At 44.4% G+C, this 17,034-nt stretch overlaps 1 protein-coding gene across 1 annotated transcript in view; it reads right to left on the bottom strand.

Moving 5' to 3' along the window:
• The window catches only part of col18a1 (collagen type XVIII alpha 1 chain), a 166,776-nt gene that overhangs the window by 12,776 nt on the left and 136,966 nt on the right, over positions 1 to 17,034 (bottom strand). Inside the window, 9 exon segments of the mRNA XM_033023498.1 lie at positions 1,683 to 1,772; positions 3,503 to 3,551; positions 4,263 to 4,337; positions 4,430 to 4,504; positions 5,670 to 5,723; positions 6,861 to 6,896; positions 13,431 to 13,514; positions 14,578 to 14,640; positions 14,965 to 15,000. Coding sequence (XP_032879389.1) covers positions 1,683 to 1,772; positions 3,503 to 3,551; positions 4,263 to 4,337; positions 4,430 to 4,504; positions 5,670 to 5,723; positions 6,861 to 6,896; positions 13,431 to 13,514; positions 14,578 to 14,640; positions 14,965 to 15,000 — 562 coding nt within the window.

Here is a 17,034-nt window from a genome sequence, read left to right as displayed (position 1 = left end):
TTCACCCCTTAACAATTAGTGCTTGCCACACTGTGTGCCATCCACAAGAGGTTCCAGAATAGCTTGCAGAGTCTTTTCAAATGTATTTCCCAACCCTGCGATCTTACCATAGACCAAAGAGAGCAGATGCAATGGAATCCACCCTTCCAGATGGTGTCTGATTACTGTGGGGAGGTTACATGGAAACAGTTTTTTGTCTTAGACTATATATTTTTCTAAGACAGATTTCTTAATCTGCTTGTCAATTTCCAAAGTAATTTTTAAATGGTTATCTTGTTCTTGATTGAAATCACAACATAGCTTCTTTGGGACATAGGAAGGAAATGGAACCTTTCCTTACCTGGAAAAAACCCACACGGTCACAGGGAGAACATGCAAACTCTAAACAGCAGCTTCTGAGGTCAGGATTGAACCCAGGTTTCCGGAGTTGCGAGTCAGAAGCTCTATGAACTACAACACTGTGCCGCATGGGATGGTTAACTGGTTGCTGAAGAATCACCCCCTAATGTTGTAGGGTGGATGGTAAATCAGGTTGGAGTTGATAGGCATAGGTTGGGTAATTGTCATGGGGATATAAATAGGGGAATAGGATTACTCTGAGGACTTGAAGGCTGAATAGCCTCCTCCAATATTCTCTATCAGTAAACCCTCATTTTAACAGACCTTTCTAACGGATTTTGGTTATAGCAGTCTGTTATCGACAGAGTTTGTTGTTTCACGGAATGACCACTAGGTGAATGGAACGGTTATGTATTTGAACCATTTTAGCTTAATTAAGTTTAGAGATACAGTGTGGAAACACCGAATCCTCGCCGACCAGCGATCACCCGTACACTAGATCTATCCTGCACAACAGGGACAATTAACAGTGTGTAGTATAGAATTATCACAGTGGTTCTATCTTTCCGCCCATATAACTAATATTGTGGTTTTATCTTTCTTCCCAAATTGCAAAGACAAAGACAGTGTGACAGCGTGGGTTTTACACCCGGCACCCTGCGCATCACCCCTCACCCCCACAACCAAAAAGACGTGCAGGCCTGCAGCCCAACCACTGGCAGTGGCACAGCCCCACAGCACCGCAGCACCAGGGACCTGGGCTCCAGCAAAAGGAGGAAACCCCGCGGCCACAGGGAGCACCCGAGGCCAGGATCGAACCCGGGCCCCCGGTGCTGCGAGGCAGCTGCTCGACCAGTGACTCACAGGAGCCAACTACACCATAAACCTACACTTCACCGCAATGCGGGGGGGAAATCCGGGCATCTGGAGGAAACTCATGAGGCCACAGGAAGCACTCGAGGTCAAGATCAAACTGGGGTCTTTGGCCCTGTAAGGTAGCAACTCTACCACGGTGCCACAGTCCCAAGGTATTGTGTATTTTGTGTCCTTTACTGTTTGTTGTGCAGTGGATGATTAATGGCAGTTTTTCCAAGAGTAATGTATATATTATCCGTCTTATTCGATTATAGTTTACAATCAGTAATACGGATACCAACCCCCCCCCCCCCCCCCCCATGTGGTCCGTTGTAGCGAGGGTTTACTCTACTTGAATATGTGTAAGCATCCTCCACTCTGACTGTTCATTGCTATCTTTCCAGTGCATGGCTGAATTGTTTTGAGCAAGAATTGAATTCTTACAGGGACCTTTTATACTGCTGCCGCCAGAATCTATTTCTACTCACCGGGTGGGCCTGGTATTCCGGGCTGACCCGCTTCCCCTTTGTCCCCTTGGGGACCCGGGTAACCTGGGCTGCCACGCTCTCCGTTTGAACCTGTACGAGAGAAGAGAGCAAAAGCGAATGTAAATGGTCATGGAACGTTGTTGCAGTACAGATAAGCCTGCTATAACAAGATAGTTGTGTTCCTAAGAAACCATGTTAGATTGTGTGAATGGAGTAAAATGGGCTAGTGCCCAGAGAGTTTAAACTCGTGATGAAAAAGCTTTCTCCCCATGGAATTTTCAAAGATATATATATATCTATAGAAATATCTATATTCTATATATATATATAGAAAAATATATATCTTTTTAATATATAAATGTATTTTTGTCACTGCAAAGTAAAAATACTAAAGGTCATATTTAATATTGTTTAACAGAGTATCGGTATGCCACCAATTGAAGCAATTGTTTGTCAATTTCAATTACCACCAGCAGTGAAACTGACAGACTGTTGATTATACAGATGGTTACATGGATACAGTCTTTTTTCCTAGATTGCTTTGTTTTTCCATGACAGTTTTTCCCCCAGCTTGTTAATTACCAAAGTAACGTTTACGTTGTTATCATGTTCCTGATTGAAATCACATAATCAATTAAGATGGCATAATACAAATAGTGTTGTTTAATTTGTCAATTAGATCCGTATGCATTAGCGTATCCATTATATACGTTTTGTGGAAATTTAAGGATTGGCAATAAATGCTGGTGTTACCAGTAACAACCACTTTCTTTAAAAGAATGAGGGAAAGGAACAATGACTCAGTGATAACGTTTTCAAGAAAGAACTGCAGATGCTGGAAAATCGAAGGTAGACGAAAATGCTGGAGAAACTCAGCGTCTATGGAGCGAAGGAAATAGGCAACGTTTTGGGCCGAAACCGTTCTTCAGTGATAAAGTTTGCAATGCAATGAGAGAGAGATCACTGGATTTGGTCATCAGGAGGCCAAACAATTAGTTCTAATCAGTTCTGTGTCAATTATTGCAAATTAAGAAATCTGAATGTATACAGAATATACCAGATTATCCCAGTAAATCAGGCAGTATTTGTAGAGTGACAAACACATTTTTCAGATTGACAAAGGCACAGGCGACTGCCATGCTGGAATCAGAAGCAAAAATCAAAGAGCTGGAGGGACTTAGCCTCTGTGGAGGGAGAAGAACAGACACGTTTTGGATCAGGACCCCCCTTCTGTCTGGTGATGCCTCATCATTTTATTACTGCATCTGTATCCAAAGGAAAAGCAATCGCTTCGCCTTTAACTTCACACAAATTGAATTAAATTGAATAAGTTAATCTGGAGGCCAATCAATTGTTAAATTCAATTGTGCAGCATGGTGGCGCAGCGGTATAGTTGCTGCTTTACAACGCTTGCAGCGCATGAGACCCGGGTTCGATCCCGACCACGGGTGCTGTCTGAACGGAGTATGTACGTTCTCCCCGTGACTGCATGGGTTTTCTCTGAGCTCTTCGGTTTCCTCCCAAAGACTTATAGGTTTGTGGTAGGTAAATTGGCTTGGTAAAGGGAAAAATTGTCACTAGTGTTAATATGCGGGGGTCACTGGTCAGCGTGGATCCGGCGGGCTGAAGGGCCTGTTTCCACGTTTTCTCTAAACTAAACTAAAATTGAATTGAATCTTTCAAATCGAGTGCCATCAAGGTCAAGATGAGGCCTCTATTCAACTCCTTCCCTCCAGCAAAATTGAGTATCTCAGTGCCAGAACGTTAGTCAGGGAATAAACGCAGTCTTTATTCTTGAATAGCAATAAATGGGTCTTTACCTGGTTGTCCGAGAAGTCCAGGGTAGGGGGCAGCTCCTGCACCAAACACCTTCAGAAAAGAAGGCAAGAACAAGTCAGTGTTAGCCAAACTCCACACCGCTTTTCCCAGCACGAGCCAGGGCTCATGGCTGGCACTCTTACCTCAGAGAGAGAATGGAGTGAGTTCATTGTGCTCCACCTATGAGCTGGCCCTTCAGAGCTATGGGTAGGGCATGGTTGAGCTGCTGTCTCAGGGTTGAGACCTGAAGCCGAGGGTCTGGATGCTCATTCCAAGACACTGTTCCGAGAAGCACAGTTGAGTCCCTCAACAGTAATATCAAAGAGTGTCAGGCAAGTGAACAATATGGCCAGTCCACAGCTGAGTGCAACGATGGCCTCCATGTTGACCTGCGAGATGCTCCACAAATCGGAAGGTGATGCTAACCGAATAACCTACAGGCCGGGAGATACATGTTGGTCAGGACACCGGGGTATACTTCCGTTGTTATTCTACAAGATTGTGCTCTGAGATCTTCCATGGGAATAGATATGGCCTACTGTCAACGCCATGTCCAAAAGGCAGGACTTCTGACAATGCGGCACTCCCTCACTGTTTCACTAGAGTGTGGTCAAAGGTACTGGAGGGCAATGAGCCCGAGACCTGATCTGGAAGCTAGTTCTGGGCGGTGGCTGGGACGGTCCACAAGGGATGAAGTGTTTGAGATAGACCTCGTGTACTTTGCTTCATTTACTACCTGGCTCTCAGCTGCAACCCACTTACGTTGTTGTCAAAGGATGATGCCGCTAGCCCAGGGGTTCCGGGAGGTCCAGGGGGTCCCGGAGGGCCAGGAATACTCTTAATATGGAAGGAAAACAGAATCAGAGCAAAGCTGGGAATAAAACAGCGGTTTTGTCAAATAAAGCAATCTGGTGGAAGATAAGACTTACCCGGAATCCATAACTGCTGCCATAATCTCCTCCCTCACCCTTCTCCCCTTTCAGTCCATTTATCCCAGGACGACCCTATCCATGAGAAAAGATAGGATTAGACCGCGAGAAAAGATGGGACAGCCACGGTGGCGTAATTCTGCAGGTGCATCATAGAAAGCATTTTATCAGGATGCATCACAGCTTGGTTTGGAAACAGCTCCATCCAAGACCGGTAGAAACTGCAGCGAATTGTCGATGCAGCCCAGACCGTCACACAAACCAACCTTCCTTCTATTGACTCCATTTATACCTCACATTGCCACGGCAAGGACGAGTTACACACTGGCCACTTCCTCTTCTCCCCTCTCCCATCAGGCAAAAGGTATAGAAGTGTGGAAATGCACACCACCAGGTTCAGGGACAGTTTCTTCCCAGCTGTTATCAGGCAACTGAATCATCCTACCACAACCAGGGAGCAGTGCTGAACTACTATTTACCTCTTTGATGATCCTCGGACTGTCCTTATCGGACTTTGCTGGCTTTACCTTGCACTAAACATTATTCCCTTATCATTTTTCTATTCATTGTAAATGGATTGATTGCAATAATGTATTGCCTTCTGCTGACTGGTTAGCATGCAACAAAAGCTTTTCACTGTATCTCGGCACACATGACAATAAACTAAACTGAACTGAACCTGTGGCGCCACCTTCAGGGAATCGCTGATCGGTGCAGACTCCGTGGGCCCATGGACCTGTTTCCGCGCTGTATCTCTAAACTAAACTAAACTAAAAAAGCCAGGTTGGTGATGAGGCCAGGAGGGTGAGAGTGACTCGTGACCTCCATCTGGGGTTTTAAGATATTCCAGATTTCACTAAGGACCAGCATTGGCCATTTGAATAACATAATTTCAGGGAAGATTTATGATTGGCCTGTGAGTTTCTCAGAAGATAGAATTCCACTACTGATGATTTTGTGTTAACATAATTTGAGATAGATTTACAGTGCTGCAGGATTGTAAATCCTGCCATGAAATATGGCATTTCTGGACGGTAAAAATGTGGCAAATTGCTGGACTCCTGGTTAACCTGCTTTTCAGCAGCACGGCACTATTTCTTTGGGGTTGTGTGAAGGATCTCTAGCCTGCCTAGGTTTGATATGCTACGTACACTAGACATGGTACTGGGAGGCAGCATTATTTGTTCATTCAGTCAAATACAACAGAGACAGTAAGGAAATATCTATCCACAAAACTCACCGGTCTTCCTGGAAAACCAATTTCACCTTTCCGACCTGGATATCCTGTGATGCCCTGTAAAAACAAAACATAAGAAATATAAGAAAGAGCAGGCCATTCACCCATTGTGCGTGCCCTACCATACAATAGGACCAAGACTGCTCATTGTCACCATTCTGCATGAATCCTCATAATCCTTGAATCCTTGAATTCCCAGTGGACTAAATTGTGAGGTATGGAGCTCAGCTGGAAGCACCCATTGATGCTGGGCACTGGTATCCACTTTTCAGATTAATCCATTGAGGTGCTGGCCTTTTGAGGTGAGGTCTTGCTCAGCCATAACATTATCATCAGGAAAAATGGTCTTCTATTTACAATCAAGTGGAATATACTGTTAACCGGGATACAATTCACGCTTAAAATCACCACACACAGGCTCTGGCATACAATGGCATGACCATCACTGAATCCCTCACTCTCAATATCCTGGGGGTTACCACTGACCAGAAAATAAACTGGAGAAGCCCAAAACACAATGTGGCTACAAGAGCAAATCAGAGGTGAGGTAACTCACCTCCTAACCCCGCAAAGCCTGTCCACCATGGTGAAGATGATGTTCTCTATTACATGGGTTGCAGAATCTGTATCCCAATTCTGTGGGATGGGTTATGATAGTGCAGGAGGTGGAGGTTGGGGAAGAGTGGTGGGAATCTGGGTTTCTACATATTTAGTGTAGTCTTTCAGTTTATTTTAATTTTAAGTGTAACCCTGGCCTGATGCCAGCCTTCCATTCAGGCAGGGAGTGAATAGAAGGCCGGGGTTGACTGCAGCACCAGGCAGGGAGCTTGTAGCTGGTGATGGCAGAATAGGCAAAGAATCTGATCCCTGTGCAAGGATTCAATCCTCAGAATGAGGGTAATCTGTTTATTAGGAATGGGATTTAAAATGATCAGTATGAATTCTTGAAGGAACGGAGGAAATTTGAAGTTTGGGTAATGTGTGGAGAGGGAATCTGCTTCCTTACCGAGGAGCTCTCCAGATTTGACTGGATCTTGAAAATGAATGGATTTCTGGGATCTTTGTGACGGCACAGTGAAGCAACTAGGTTTAGAGCAGACATGAACTTGTGCTGAGTAGACAATGCAGTGACAAAGCTTGATGGACAACGTGAGCCGACACAAGTCGCATGCAACATGAGAGCTGTAACTTTACCTGTGGGCCCATGGGTCCAGGAATACCAGGACCACCCTGCAAGAAAAATGTTTACACACATTTAGATACGAAGCAGTTCAACTGAGGAGCCGATTCAGCCCAACCCTCAATCCTCACAATGTGAGAACAAAGCCCTAGGCCTAATGATTGTGTTTGTGGTTGGGCAGAGGTTGAAGGTGGAGAACCTCAAGGAATAATCACAGAACACATTCTTCTACTGGTGGCTGGAGTATAACCTTTTGTACATCATCCAGAGGGCAATGGCGGCACAGTGGAGCAGGAGGTAAAGCTGCTGCTCATAGCCCGAGAAACCCGGGTTTGATCCTGACCTCTGTCTCTGTGGAGTTTGCATGTTTGCATGTTCTCCGGGGTCACAAGGGTCCTTCCACATCTCAAACACGTGTTGATTGGTTGGTTAATTGGCTGCTGTACATTATCTCCAGTGTGCATAAACTGTGGAGAGTTTATGGGAATGTGGGGAGAATAAAATAAAATGGAGTGCTGAGTTAGATTCCAGTTTCTAAATTACACAGGATATAGAAACACTGTGTCAAGTACAATAGAGTAATGCTCCTGTTCCACTTAGGAAACCTGAACGGAGACCTCTGGAGACTTTGCGCCCCACCCAAGGTTTCCGTGCGGTTCCCGGAGGTTTTTGCCAGTCTCCCTACCTGCTTCCACTACCAGCAACCTCCGGAAACCACCTGCAACCTCCGGGAACCGCATGGAAACCTTGGGTGGGGCGCAAAGTCTCCAGAGGTTTCCGTTCAGGTTTCCTAAGTGGGACAGGGGCATAACCCAACTCTTATCTCTTGGAAAACAAAGTGTGTCCTAACAGAGGAAGACTAGACAGGGAAAGAGCAAAAGTAGAGGCCATCAAAATAAAATACACGCCAAAAGTAAAATAGGGGAACTTTTTTATTCAGAGAGTAGTGAGACTGTGGATGTCAGATAGTGGTTGAAGCATAGATGTCCAGGGCTGGGAAAAAAGTATTGATGCATTCAAGGTATAGCTAGATAAGAATTCAGGGAGTAAGGCATTAGTAGTTTATTCATAAAATAGGATGAAGAAGAAATTAAATGCCGTAAGCAGAGAACAAGCACAACTGGATAGGTCTCTGTCATACGTTTTACATCATTTAATGTAATCATCGCCTTGGAGACAATGGCATGTATTTAGAAAAGCTCTCCACCAGCTCAGAAGGATGAGCACTATTGGCTCATCCGCCTGCTCAATTGATGTGAACTTCCACCTCAACCAATGAACTTGCTTGTACTGTCTAGTTCTCGTTTCTTTGGGGCATGATGTGGGGATATTATAGATACTGGAAGAGCATTCCCAGAAACAGAGAGTAGCCCACGTGAGGTGATTTGTGCCTGGCAAGCCTCAGATTTCACACAGACACCAATAATGGAGTTATGTATGTCTCACTTAGTTTGTTGATTCCAAGATTTTGCACAACGTCACGAGTTTAAAACTAGTGAAGCTGTTTAATCGCTAGTTGTATGTACTCCAATAATTGGGAAATTAAATCAGTCAAGTTGCACAATTATTTGTAACTGGGGGTCAGATACTGTTATATCATTCTGTACCTTGAACACAAACTAATGTATCTCCCAGTTTCCAAGTTAATTCCCTTACTCAGCCCTCGATGAATGTGCTGCTGTGGCTGTACCAGCTGCTGAAAATACCCACCAGTTACGATTCACCATGTCTGGAATGAATGAAGCGAGTATTAAAACCTCACCGCCTTCTCACCCCCTCAATAAAGTGGACAGTTGAGTGGGAAGGGGATAAATTTCCCTCCTCTGATGATGGATCCTGTACACCAGTCAAAGTAAACCATTCCAGTTTCATTAATCGAGTGCCATCTAAGTACAATGAAACCACACACCAGCTTTTCAGATCAACACAAGACGCTGCCTTGTTCTGAGGCTTCATACATTAGCCAGACTGTTACGTAGGTTTGTAGCAAACAGGCTTCAATCAACTTTAACCATACCAGTTGTAGCCAGAAATACAAAACCTGACAGATAATCTTTGCGACTTCCAAGTTCCCAGTCCTGCTTTCGCAACACTTCCCCACGCCATTCTCCTGTCAATTGGCTCCTGTCCTTGAAGAAGTTGCCAAGATTAATTTAACATCTCTAGATGGGACTGTTTACCAATCTGTTGCTATGGAAAATGGAATGATGGTAGGCAAGGAAGATTCCTTCTTGCTTTGACAATAGACAATAGGCGCAGGAGTAGGCCATTCGGCCCTTCGAGCCAGCACCGCCATTCAATCTGATCATGGCTGATCATCCCCAATCAGTACCCCGTTCCTGCCTTCTCCCCATATCCCCTGACTCCGCTATCTTTAAGAGCCCGATCTAGCTCTCTCTTGAAAGTATCCAGAGAACCGGCCTCCACCGCCCTCTGAGGCAGAGAATTCCACAGACTCACAACTATCTGTGAGAAAAAGTGTTTCCTCGTCTCCGTTCTAAATGGCTTACCCCTTATTCTTAAACTGTGGCCCCTGGTTCTGGACTCCCCCAACATCGGGAACGTTTCCTGCCTCTAGCGTGTCCAAACCCTTAACAATCTTATATGTTTTAATAAGATCCTCTCTTATCCTAAACTCCAGCGTGTACAAGCCCAGCTGCTCCATTCTCTCAGCATATGACACCCGCCATCCCGGGAATTAACCTTGTAAACCTACGCTGCACTGCCTCAATAGTAGAGCACTTCCTCAAATTAGGGGACCAAAACTGCACACAATACTCCAAGTGTGGTCTCATTAGGGCCCTGTACAACTGCAGAAAGACCGCGTTGCTCCTTTACTCGACTCCTCTTGTTATAAAGACCAACATGCCATTTGCTTTCTTCTCTGCCTGCTGTACCTGCATGCTTGCTTTCATAGACTGCTGAACAAGAACCCCCAGATCCCGTTGTACTTCCCCTTTTCCCAATTTGACGCCTTTTAGATAATAATCTGCCTTCCTGTTTTTGCTACCAAAGTGGTTAACCTCACATTTATCCGCATTAAACTTAATCTGCCATACATCTGCCCACTCCCCCAACCTGTCCAAGTCACCCTGCATTCTCATAGCATCCTCCTCACAGTTCACACAGCCACCAAGTTTTGTGTCATCTGCATATTTGCTAATGTTACTTTCAATCCCTTCATTCAAATCATTGATGTATATTGTAAATAGCTGCGGTCCCAGCACTGAGACTTGCGGTACCCCATTAGTCACTGCCTGCCATTCTGAAAGTGACCCGTTAATCCCTACTCTTTGTTTCCTGTCTGCCAACCAATTTTTTATCCATGTCAGCACTCTACCCCCAATACCATGTGCCCCAATTTAATCCACTAATCTCCTATGTGGGACCTTATCAAATGCTTTCGGAAAGTCCAGGTACACTACATCCACTGACTCTCCCTTGTCCATTTTCCTACTTACATCCTCAAAAATTTCCAGAAGATTAGTCAAGCATGAATTCCCCTTCGTAAATCCATGCTGACTCGGACCGATCCTGTTACTGCTATCCAAATGTGTGGCTATTTCATCTTTTATAATTAACTCCAGCATCTTCCCCACCACCGATGTCAGGCTAACTGGTCTATAATTCCAAGTTTTCTCTCTCCCGCCTTTCTTAAAAAGTGGGATAACATTAGCTACCCTCCAATCCACAGGAACTGACTGAGTCTATAGAACATTGGAAAATTATCACCAATGCATCCACGATTTCTAGAGCCTCTTCCTTAAGTACCCTGGGATGCAGACCATCAGGCCATGGGGATTTATCAGCCTTCAGTCCCATCAGTCTACCCAACACCATTTCCTGCCTAATGTGGATTTCCTTCAGTTCCTCCTTCACCCCTGATCCTCTGGCCACTACTATATCAGGAAGATTGTTTGTGTCTTCCTTAGTGAAGACGGATCCAAAGTTCAACTCATCTGCCATTTCCTTGTTCCCCATAATAAATTAATCTTTTTCAGTCTTCAATGTTCCAACTTTGGTCTTAACTAATTTTTTCCTCTTCACATACCTAAAGAAGCTTTTACTATCCTGCTTAATATTCTTGGCTAGCTTACCTTCGTACCTCATCTTTTCTCCCCGTATTGCCTTTTTAGTTATCTTTTGTTGCTCTTTAAACATTACCCAACCCTCTTGCTTCCCGCTCATCTTTGCTATGTTGCACACGGTCGCCCCTTACTCTCCTTGAAACCATTCTTCCTCATAGGAATGAACTGATCCTGCACCTTCTGTATTATTCCTAGAAATACCTGGCATTGTTGTTCCACTGTCATCCCTGCTAGGGTATCTTTCCAGTCAACTTTGGCCAGCTCCTCCCTCATGGTCCCATAGTCCCCTTTATTCAACTGTAACACTGACACCTCCGATCTGCCCTTCTCCAATTGTAGATTAAACCTGACCATATTATGGTCATGACCTCCTAATGGCTCATTAACCTCAAGTTCCTTTATCAAATCCAGTTCATTATATAACACTAAATCCAGAATTGCCTTCTTCCTGGTAGGCTCCAATACAAGCTGCTCTAAGAATCCATCACGAAGGCACTCCACAAAGTCCCTTTCTTGGGGTCCAGTACCAACCTGATTTTCCAAGTCTACCTGCATGTTGAAATGTCCCATAACAACCACAGCATTACCTTTGCTACATGCCAATTTTAACTCCTCTTGCAGCCATGTCTCTGTAATTCCCACAACATCATACTTTCCAATTTCTAACTGAGCCTCAAGCTCTTCCACTTTATTTCTTATACTTTGCGCATTCATATACACTTTGACCTCCGTATTAACGTTCCCCTTCGCACCGCTCGCAATTGGCCCTGACCGTACTCTTTTATCCCTTCCCGAACTTTCCTTCCCATTAATTCGAGAATCTTTTGTAATTTTTCCTGTACTCACTTCCCCTTCAACTCCATCTTTATACTCCCAATTTGTCAATCCCTCCCTCCCCCCCCCCCCCCACTATTTAGTTTGAACCCACACATGTAGTCCTAGCAAATCTGCCTGCCAGAATGTCAGTCCCTCTCCAGTTAAGATGTAACCCGTCCCTTTTGTACAGGTCACCCCTACCCCAGAAGAGATCCCAGTGGTCTAAAAATCTAAATCCTTGCTCCCTGCACCAGCCCCTCAGCCACACATTCAGATCCCCTATCTCCCTGTTCCTGTCCTCACTGGCACGAGGTACTGGAAGCAATCCAGAGATAACCTCCCTAGAAGTCCTGCCTTTCAGTCTTCTTCCCAGAAGTCCTAGAACCCTAGAAGTCCTGCCTTTCAGTCTTCTTCTTTGCTCTGGATTTGCTGACAATTTCACTGAAAGGGGCCTGACGATCAACAGAACTACCTCCTAACCTGGGTAACCCCCAAATGCTACCGTTCCAGGAATGCCTGGACTGTCCAGGAATCTCGTGCAATCGATAAGCCAGGGGGAAACAGTCACAGGGACATTAGCAGAAATCTTTATTTTGCCTCTGATTCCTTCTCAATACTTTTATTGGGTTGTGAAATGTCAAAGTTGGAAAAGGTCTGTTTAATTGTACGGGGTGGTTGTAGATGTGGGTGGGAGGCAATGTGATGGAACTGCCAGGAATGCAGCCAATCAAAGCTACCAAACCACAGCCGCAGTCGTATCACAGGCACAGCCATCTGGATCAAACTTTGTTTAATTTTCCTTTCTTACATCAGTTCAGTGTTGGTTTGATAATGACCCACCACACCTTCACTTATATCGCTAAAATCACAAACAGGCTGCAATAACACAAAACAAGTTCAGCAAGGATGTTGCCAGAATTTAGGGATTGTAACTACTGTAAAGGGATGTGGATGCCTAAAGATGAGGGTAAGAGAAGCCAGGTTTGACAACCATGGGTGGACATGGACACTGTTATCAGACAACTGACAAATCCTCCCATAAGCTAGGGTGCAATCCTGATCTCCCAACCCATCTCTTTGCAGAACTTGCACCTTTTGTTATCTGCACTTTCTCTGTAAGTGTAACGCTATAACTCTAACACTATATCCTGCACTGGTATTTTTCTCTTCGTACTACCTGTTGCACTTGTATGTGGTTTGATTGTACTCAAGTGTTGATTGATATGTCGGAATAGCACACAAACAAGGTTTTCACTGCATCTCAGTACAGATAACAATAATACACCAATATCAAGTTTCCACAACAGGGGGCTAAGATGGTGACAAAAGGGAACTCAGATATGTGTAGACGCTGTTGAATTTGCTAACTTCTCCTGGGGTTTTGCTGTCCTTGCAAAAATGTATAAAAATTGCACTCTATGTACTAATTAAAATAGATGTTTCAAGAGAGAATCAGCAACCTACTTCCTTCAGAGTAATTGGGATAAACAGGTATGGTAATGGAGCAACAGAACAGCTGACAGGATAAAATGAGGGAAGGTTTGGGGAGAAGGTAATGGAGCAGAGATTCTGGCAAAGAAGGGCTGCTTCAGTGTTCTGCATTCTTGCTCCTGTTTTCATGGATGTAGCAACTAGCAAACCTGAACCAGACTGGACTTCTCAGCATCTCCACCAACTAACCTTCAGGTCGATGCTTGCAGAGAGCAAGTTGGTCAACATGGCTTCATCGAGGCCGTTGATGTAACCTGCCTCTCCTTTATCGCCCTGAAAAGGCAGGACACTTCATGTCAAGGTGTCAACAGCTCTGATAAAATGTTTTCTTAAGTCTTAAATGAATTAAATATCCTTGGAAATTCCTTCACAGTCATACATTAAAAGAAGTATTATGACTCCTTTGCCTCCTGTGCTGCCGTAGCTCTACCGACACTGGACCAAAATCCCAGGATTTCCTGTCCAATAACACTGTGTAAGCATCTTCACCACAGTGGTGCAAGAGGGCCGCTCCCCACCACAGTGGTGCAATGGGTAGAGCCGCTGCCTCACAGCACCAGGGACCTGGGTTCAATCCCGACCTCCTCCAATATCTGCTCAAAGACCTATGCATTGGCAGGTTAACAGTGGACTGTAAACTTCCATTAGTGAGTGGTAGAATATGGTAGAAGTTGATGGAAATATGGAGAGAACAAAATGTGATTAAGGTATACTGGGTGTAAATGGTTAGTGTAGACTCAATGGGCTGACGGACTTTTTCCATGCCATATCTCACCACGACTCTCGAAGGCATTGGCAAGAAATGTCAAATTTGCCACGAGATCATCCATAACTCAGGAATGAACGGAGAGAAACAAATCCCTCCAGCTATGCTCATGGCTACACAGCAAGATCCAACTGTGCCTTAAACCCTCCCTCACTCAGATCAGCCGCACAGCCAGTTAGACTGGGAGTAACTAATTCTATCCAAGCCTGGGACCCGCAGAATTCAGTACCGCACAGAGCATATGGTGGAGTACATAAGGGGAAAATGTTTCCAGGTGGTAGGAGGTGTTCTTTTTTTTAAAAACATGGAGGAGTGGAGTTATTTTTACCCAGTGAGAAGATTCAAAAGTGTCTTTCTATTGAAAATAAGGTGACCTGTAAAGCACGGCAGACAAAAGATGATGGCAGTTTGATGAAAATCCTGAAATTATCCCCTTACACTTCTTTCTCTGGAAAACCCGCCTCTTAGCTTTTTGAAAGCTTTATGTGGCCCAGTGTCAAGTTTTATTTGATTAGGTTATATCACTTCAAAACCATCAGTTAAATGCAAGTTGTTACTTGAAGCACCTACCTTTGGCCCAACTGGTCCTGAATGCCCTGCATCTCCCTGGTCACCTTTTGGACCACTGGGACCCTGAGGAGCAAGAGCAACTCAGTCAGAACGTTAAGTATGAGAAAAAGCACAAAAGCTTTGCATTATTGCAAGTGAGAACCTTGCACCTTTTAGTAGAAAATAATGACACAAGAGACTGCAGATGCTGCAATCTAGAACAAAGGACAAACTGCTGGAGGAACTCGGCAGGTCAGGCAGCATCTGTGGAGGAAAATGGGCAAACAACATTTGAGTCTGAAGAAGGGCCCTGACCCAAAATTTCACCTGTGCATTTCCTTCCACAGATGCTATCTGGTCACAGTTCCTCCAGCACTTTGTTTTTTTTAACTAAAAAATGGTTCCTACCTCTCCTCCAGACACGGCTGTAAGCCCATCAACCGTCTGAAGAAAGAGAGAATAAGTTACCACATCACATTAAACAGTTATTTCAGTTTTAATTTCAATGCAGTGAATCCCTGAAATGTTTCCATCTTTACCAACTGTTGCTTCGGTTACTAGATGTTCTGGTTCCATTACTGTAATCTCTGTGAGCTTGTGGGAATCAACCGAACTTGATGTTATTTTGTGCTGGTTTCATAAGTGTTTATTGCATCCTATCATCTTCTGCTCCTCTCCTGCCCACTTTCCCCTTCCTTGTCTCCCCACCCAAACCTCAGAAGGCCATTCACCAGTAGACCCCATGCAGCTGAAACCTTAATCAACCATCCCTTGGATCTGGTGCCATTGGAGAATAGAAGCTTTTAGAAGACTAACAGAATCAAACCATGCAATATGATGAGGATTCCTAGTCATGGAATGCCTCTGACATTTGTCAGTGCCATGGCGGCTTCACCTCAACACCCCCACTACTCCTACTCTGGCTGAGTCAGTAGGCAGCACTGCAGGAAGCTGTCAACCAGCCGCTGGAACAGGAGAGCCGAGGACCTCTTGGGCAGTTCAAATATCTCAACCTAGTGCACACGGCCAGGAGTTGTGAACTTTCCATCAGTTACATGCTAAACTCTGGCAGTACCACGTAAGACGTCAGGACCACTATTTCGAAGAGTAAGGAAGTGTTCCCCTGCACCCTCTCTGGACAACATAATTAAAATGAATGATATGGTTGCTGTATGCCTGCAATGGGTGGGTCCTTGTAAAACACACGTTGGCCGTTGTTTTCCCTCGACCACATTTCAAAATGTACTTCACCATCTGAGGAACGCATGGGGATGCAAGAGGCTGCAGAGAGTGGTGGACCATCACAGGCACAGTCCTCACCATCGAAAGCACCTTCATGAGGCTGCCTCATTAAGGTGGCATTTATCATCAAGGATCCCCATCATCTGTGCCATGACTTCTTCTCAAAGTAGGAACAGAAGCCGAAAGTCCCACACCACCAGGCTCAGGTACGCTGCTTTCCTACATCCCTCAGCATCTTGAATGGACCTGCATAACTCTAATCCCACCTGGGCAATGGAACATTCTGGACCACCTCCTGCACTCGCATGCACTTGTTTTCCACTGTATTTTGCACAATTGCCTTGTTATTTAATTGACTATTTATTATTGCTGTATGTGTACCATTTATGAGTTTCATGCAAACAAGGAGTTTTATTGCACCCTGGTGTATATTGGCTGTGGGCCGAGCATCAAAAATGTGTCTAGAAATAGGATTTTGTGACCCAAGTCACCAAACTACATGAAATTTTCACATATTGTGTAAATTTTTTAATATAAATCACCCCTGAAACTGGATATGAAGAAGAATTGCACATTTTTATTAAATTAGAGAAAAAACGGAAAAATGTCGGGAATTATTTAGTCCAATCAAAGCACATTTAACATTGAGTTGTCTGCCAGTTGGCCAATCACGTGCTTTGTTTCAGGCTAGCACACAAAATGGCTGAGGGGGCTTCACAGATGCCTGTTTTACTGGAGATTCTGATTTGTTGTTCTGTGGAATAAATGTCGTGGAAACTTGCAGTAGGTTAATTGTATTTAGTGGGAAAAGCATTAAAAAGGCTGAAGAAAGTGCTGCGGTGGATTAAAGTGCAAGAAAGCCTTCAAAGTCCCTGCTGATGTGCTGGAACACAAAGAAGGCCCCCATGAGTCAACTCTAACTGAAAGGTAAGACTAAAGTCTGAATTTATGAAAATCTATCTGTATGGACTTTAATTAATTTAATTGCACCATTTTATAATGTGAATAAATTCATTCATTCATTCATTCATTCATTCATTCATTCATTCATTCATGAAATTGAGGGCCTAAATTATAACACAGTCAATTAAACATTGTCACTAATGCCAGCTTGTAGTAGAGTAATAAGTCTTTAACAATTAATCTCGGAGCTGCCTGCGAAAACTTACCGGGAAAAAGTGCTCCGACGGGCCTAGGTACTCGCGGTAAAGTGAAGCCGCGGTCTCAATTAATAAG

This window comes from Amblyraja radiata, chromosome 7, assembly GCF_010909765.2.
Source record: "Amblyraja radiata isolate CabotCenter1 chromosome 7, sAmbRad1.1.pri, whole genome shotgun sequence".
Lineage (NCBI taxonomy): Eukaryota > Metazoa > Chordata > Chondrichthyes > Rajiformes > Rajidae > Amblyraja > Amblyraja radiata.
This window is presented reverse-complemented; position numbering and strand designations above follow the sequence as displayed.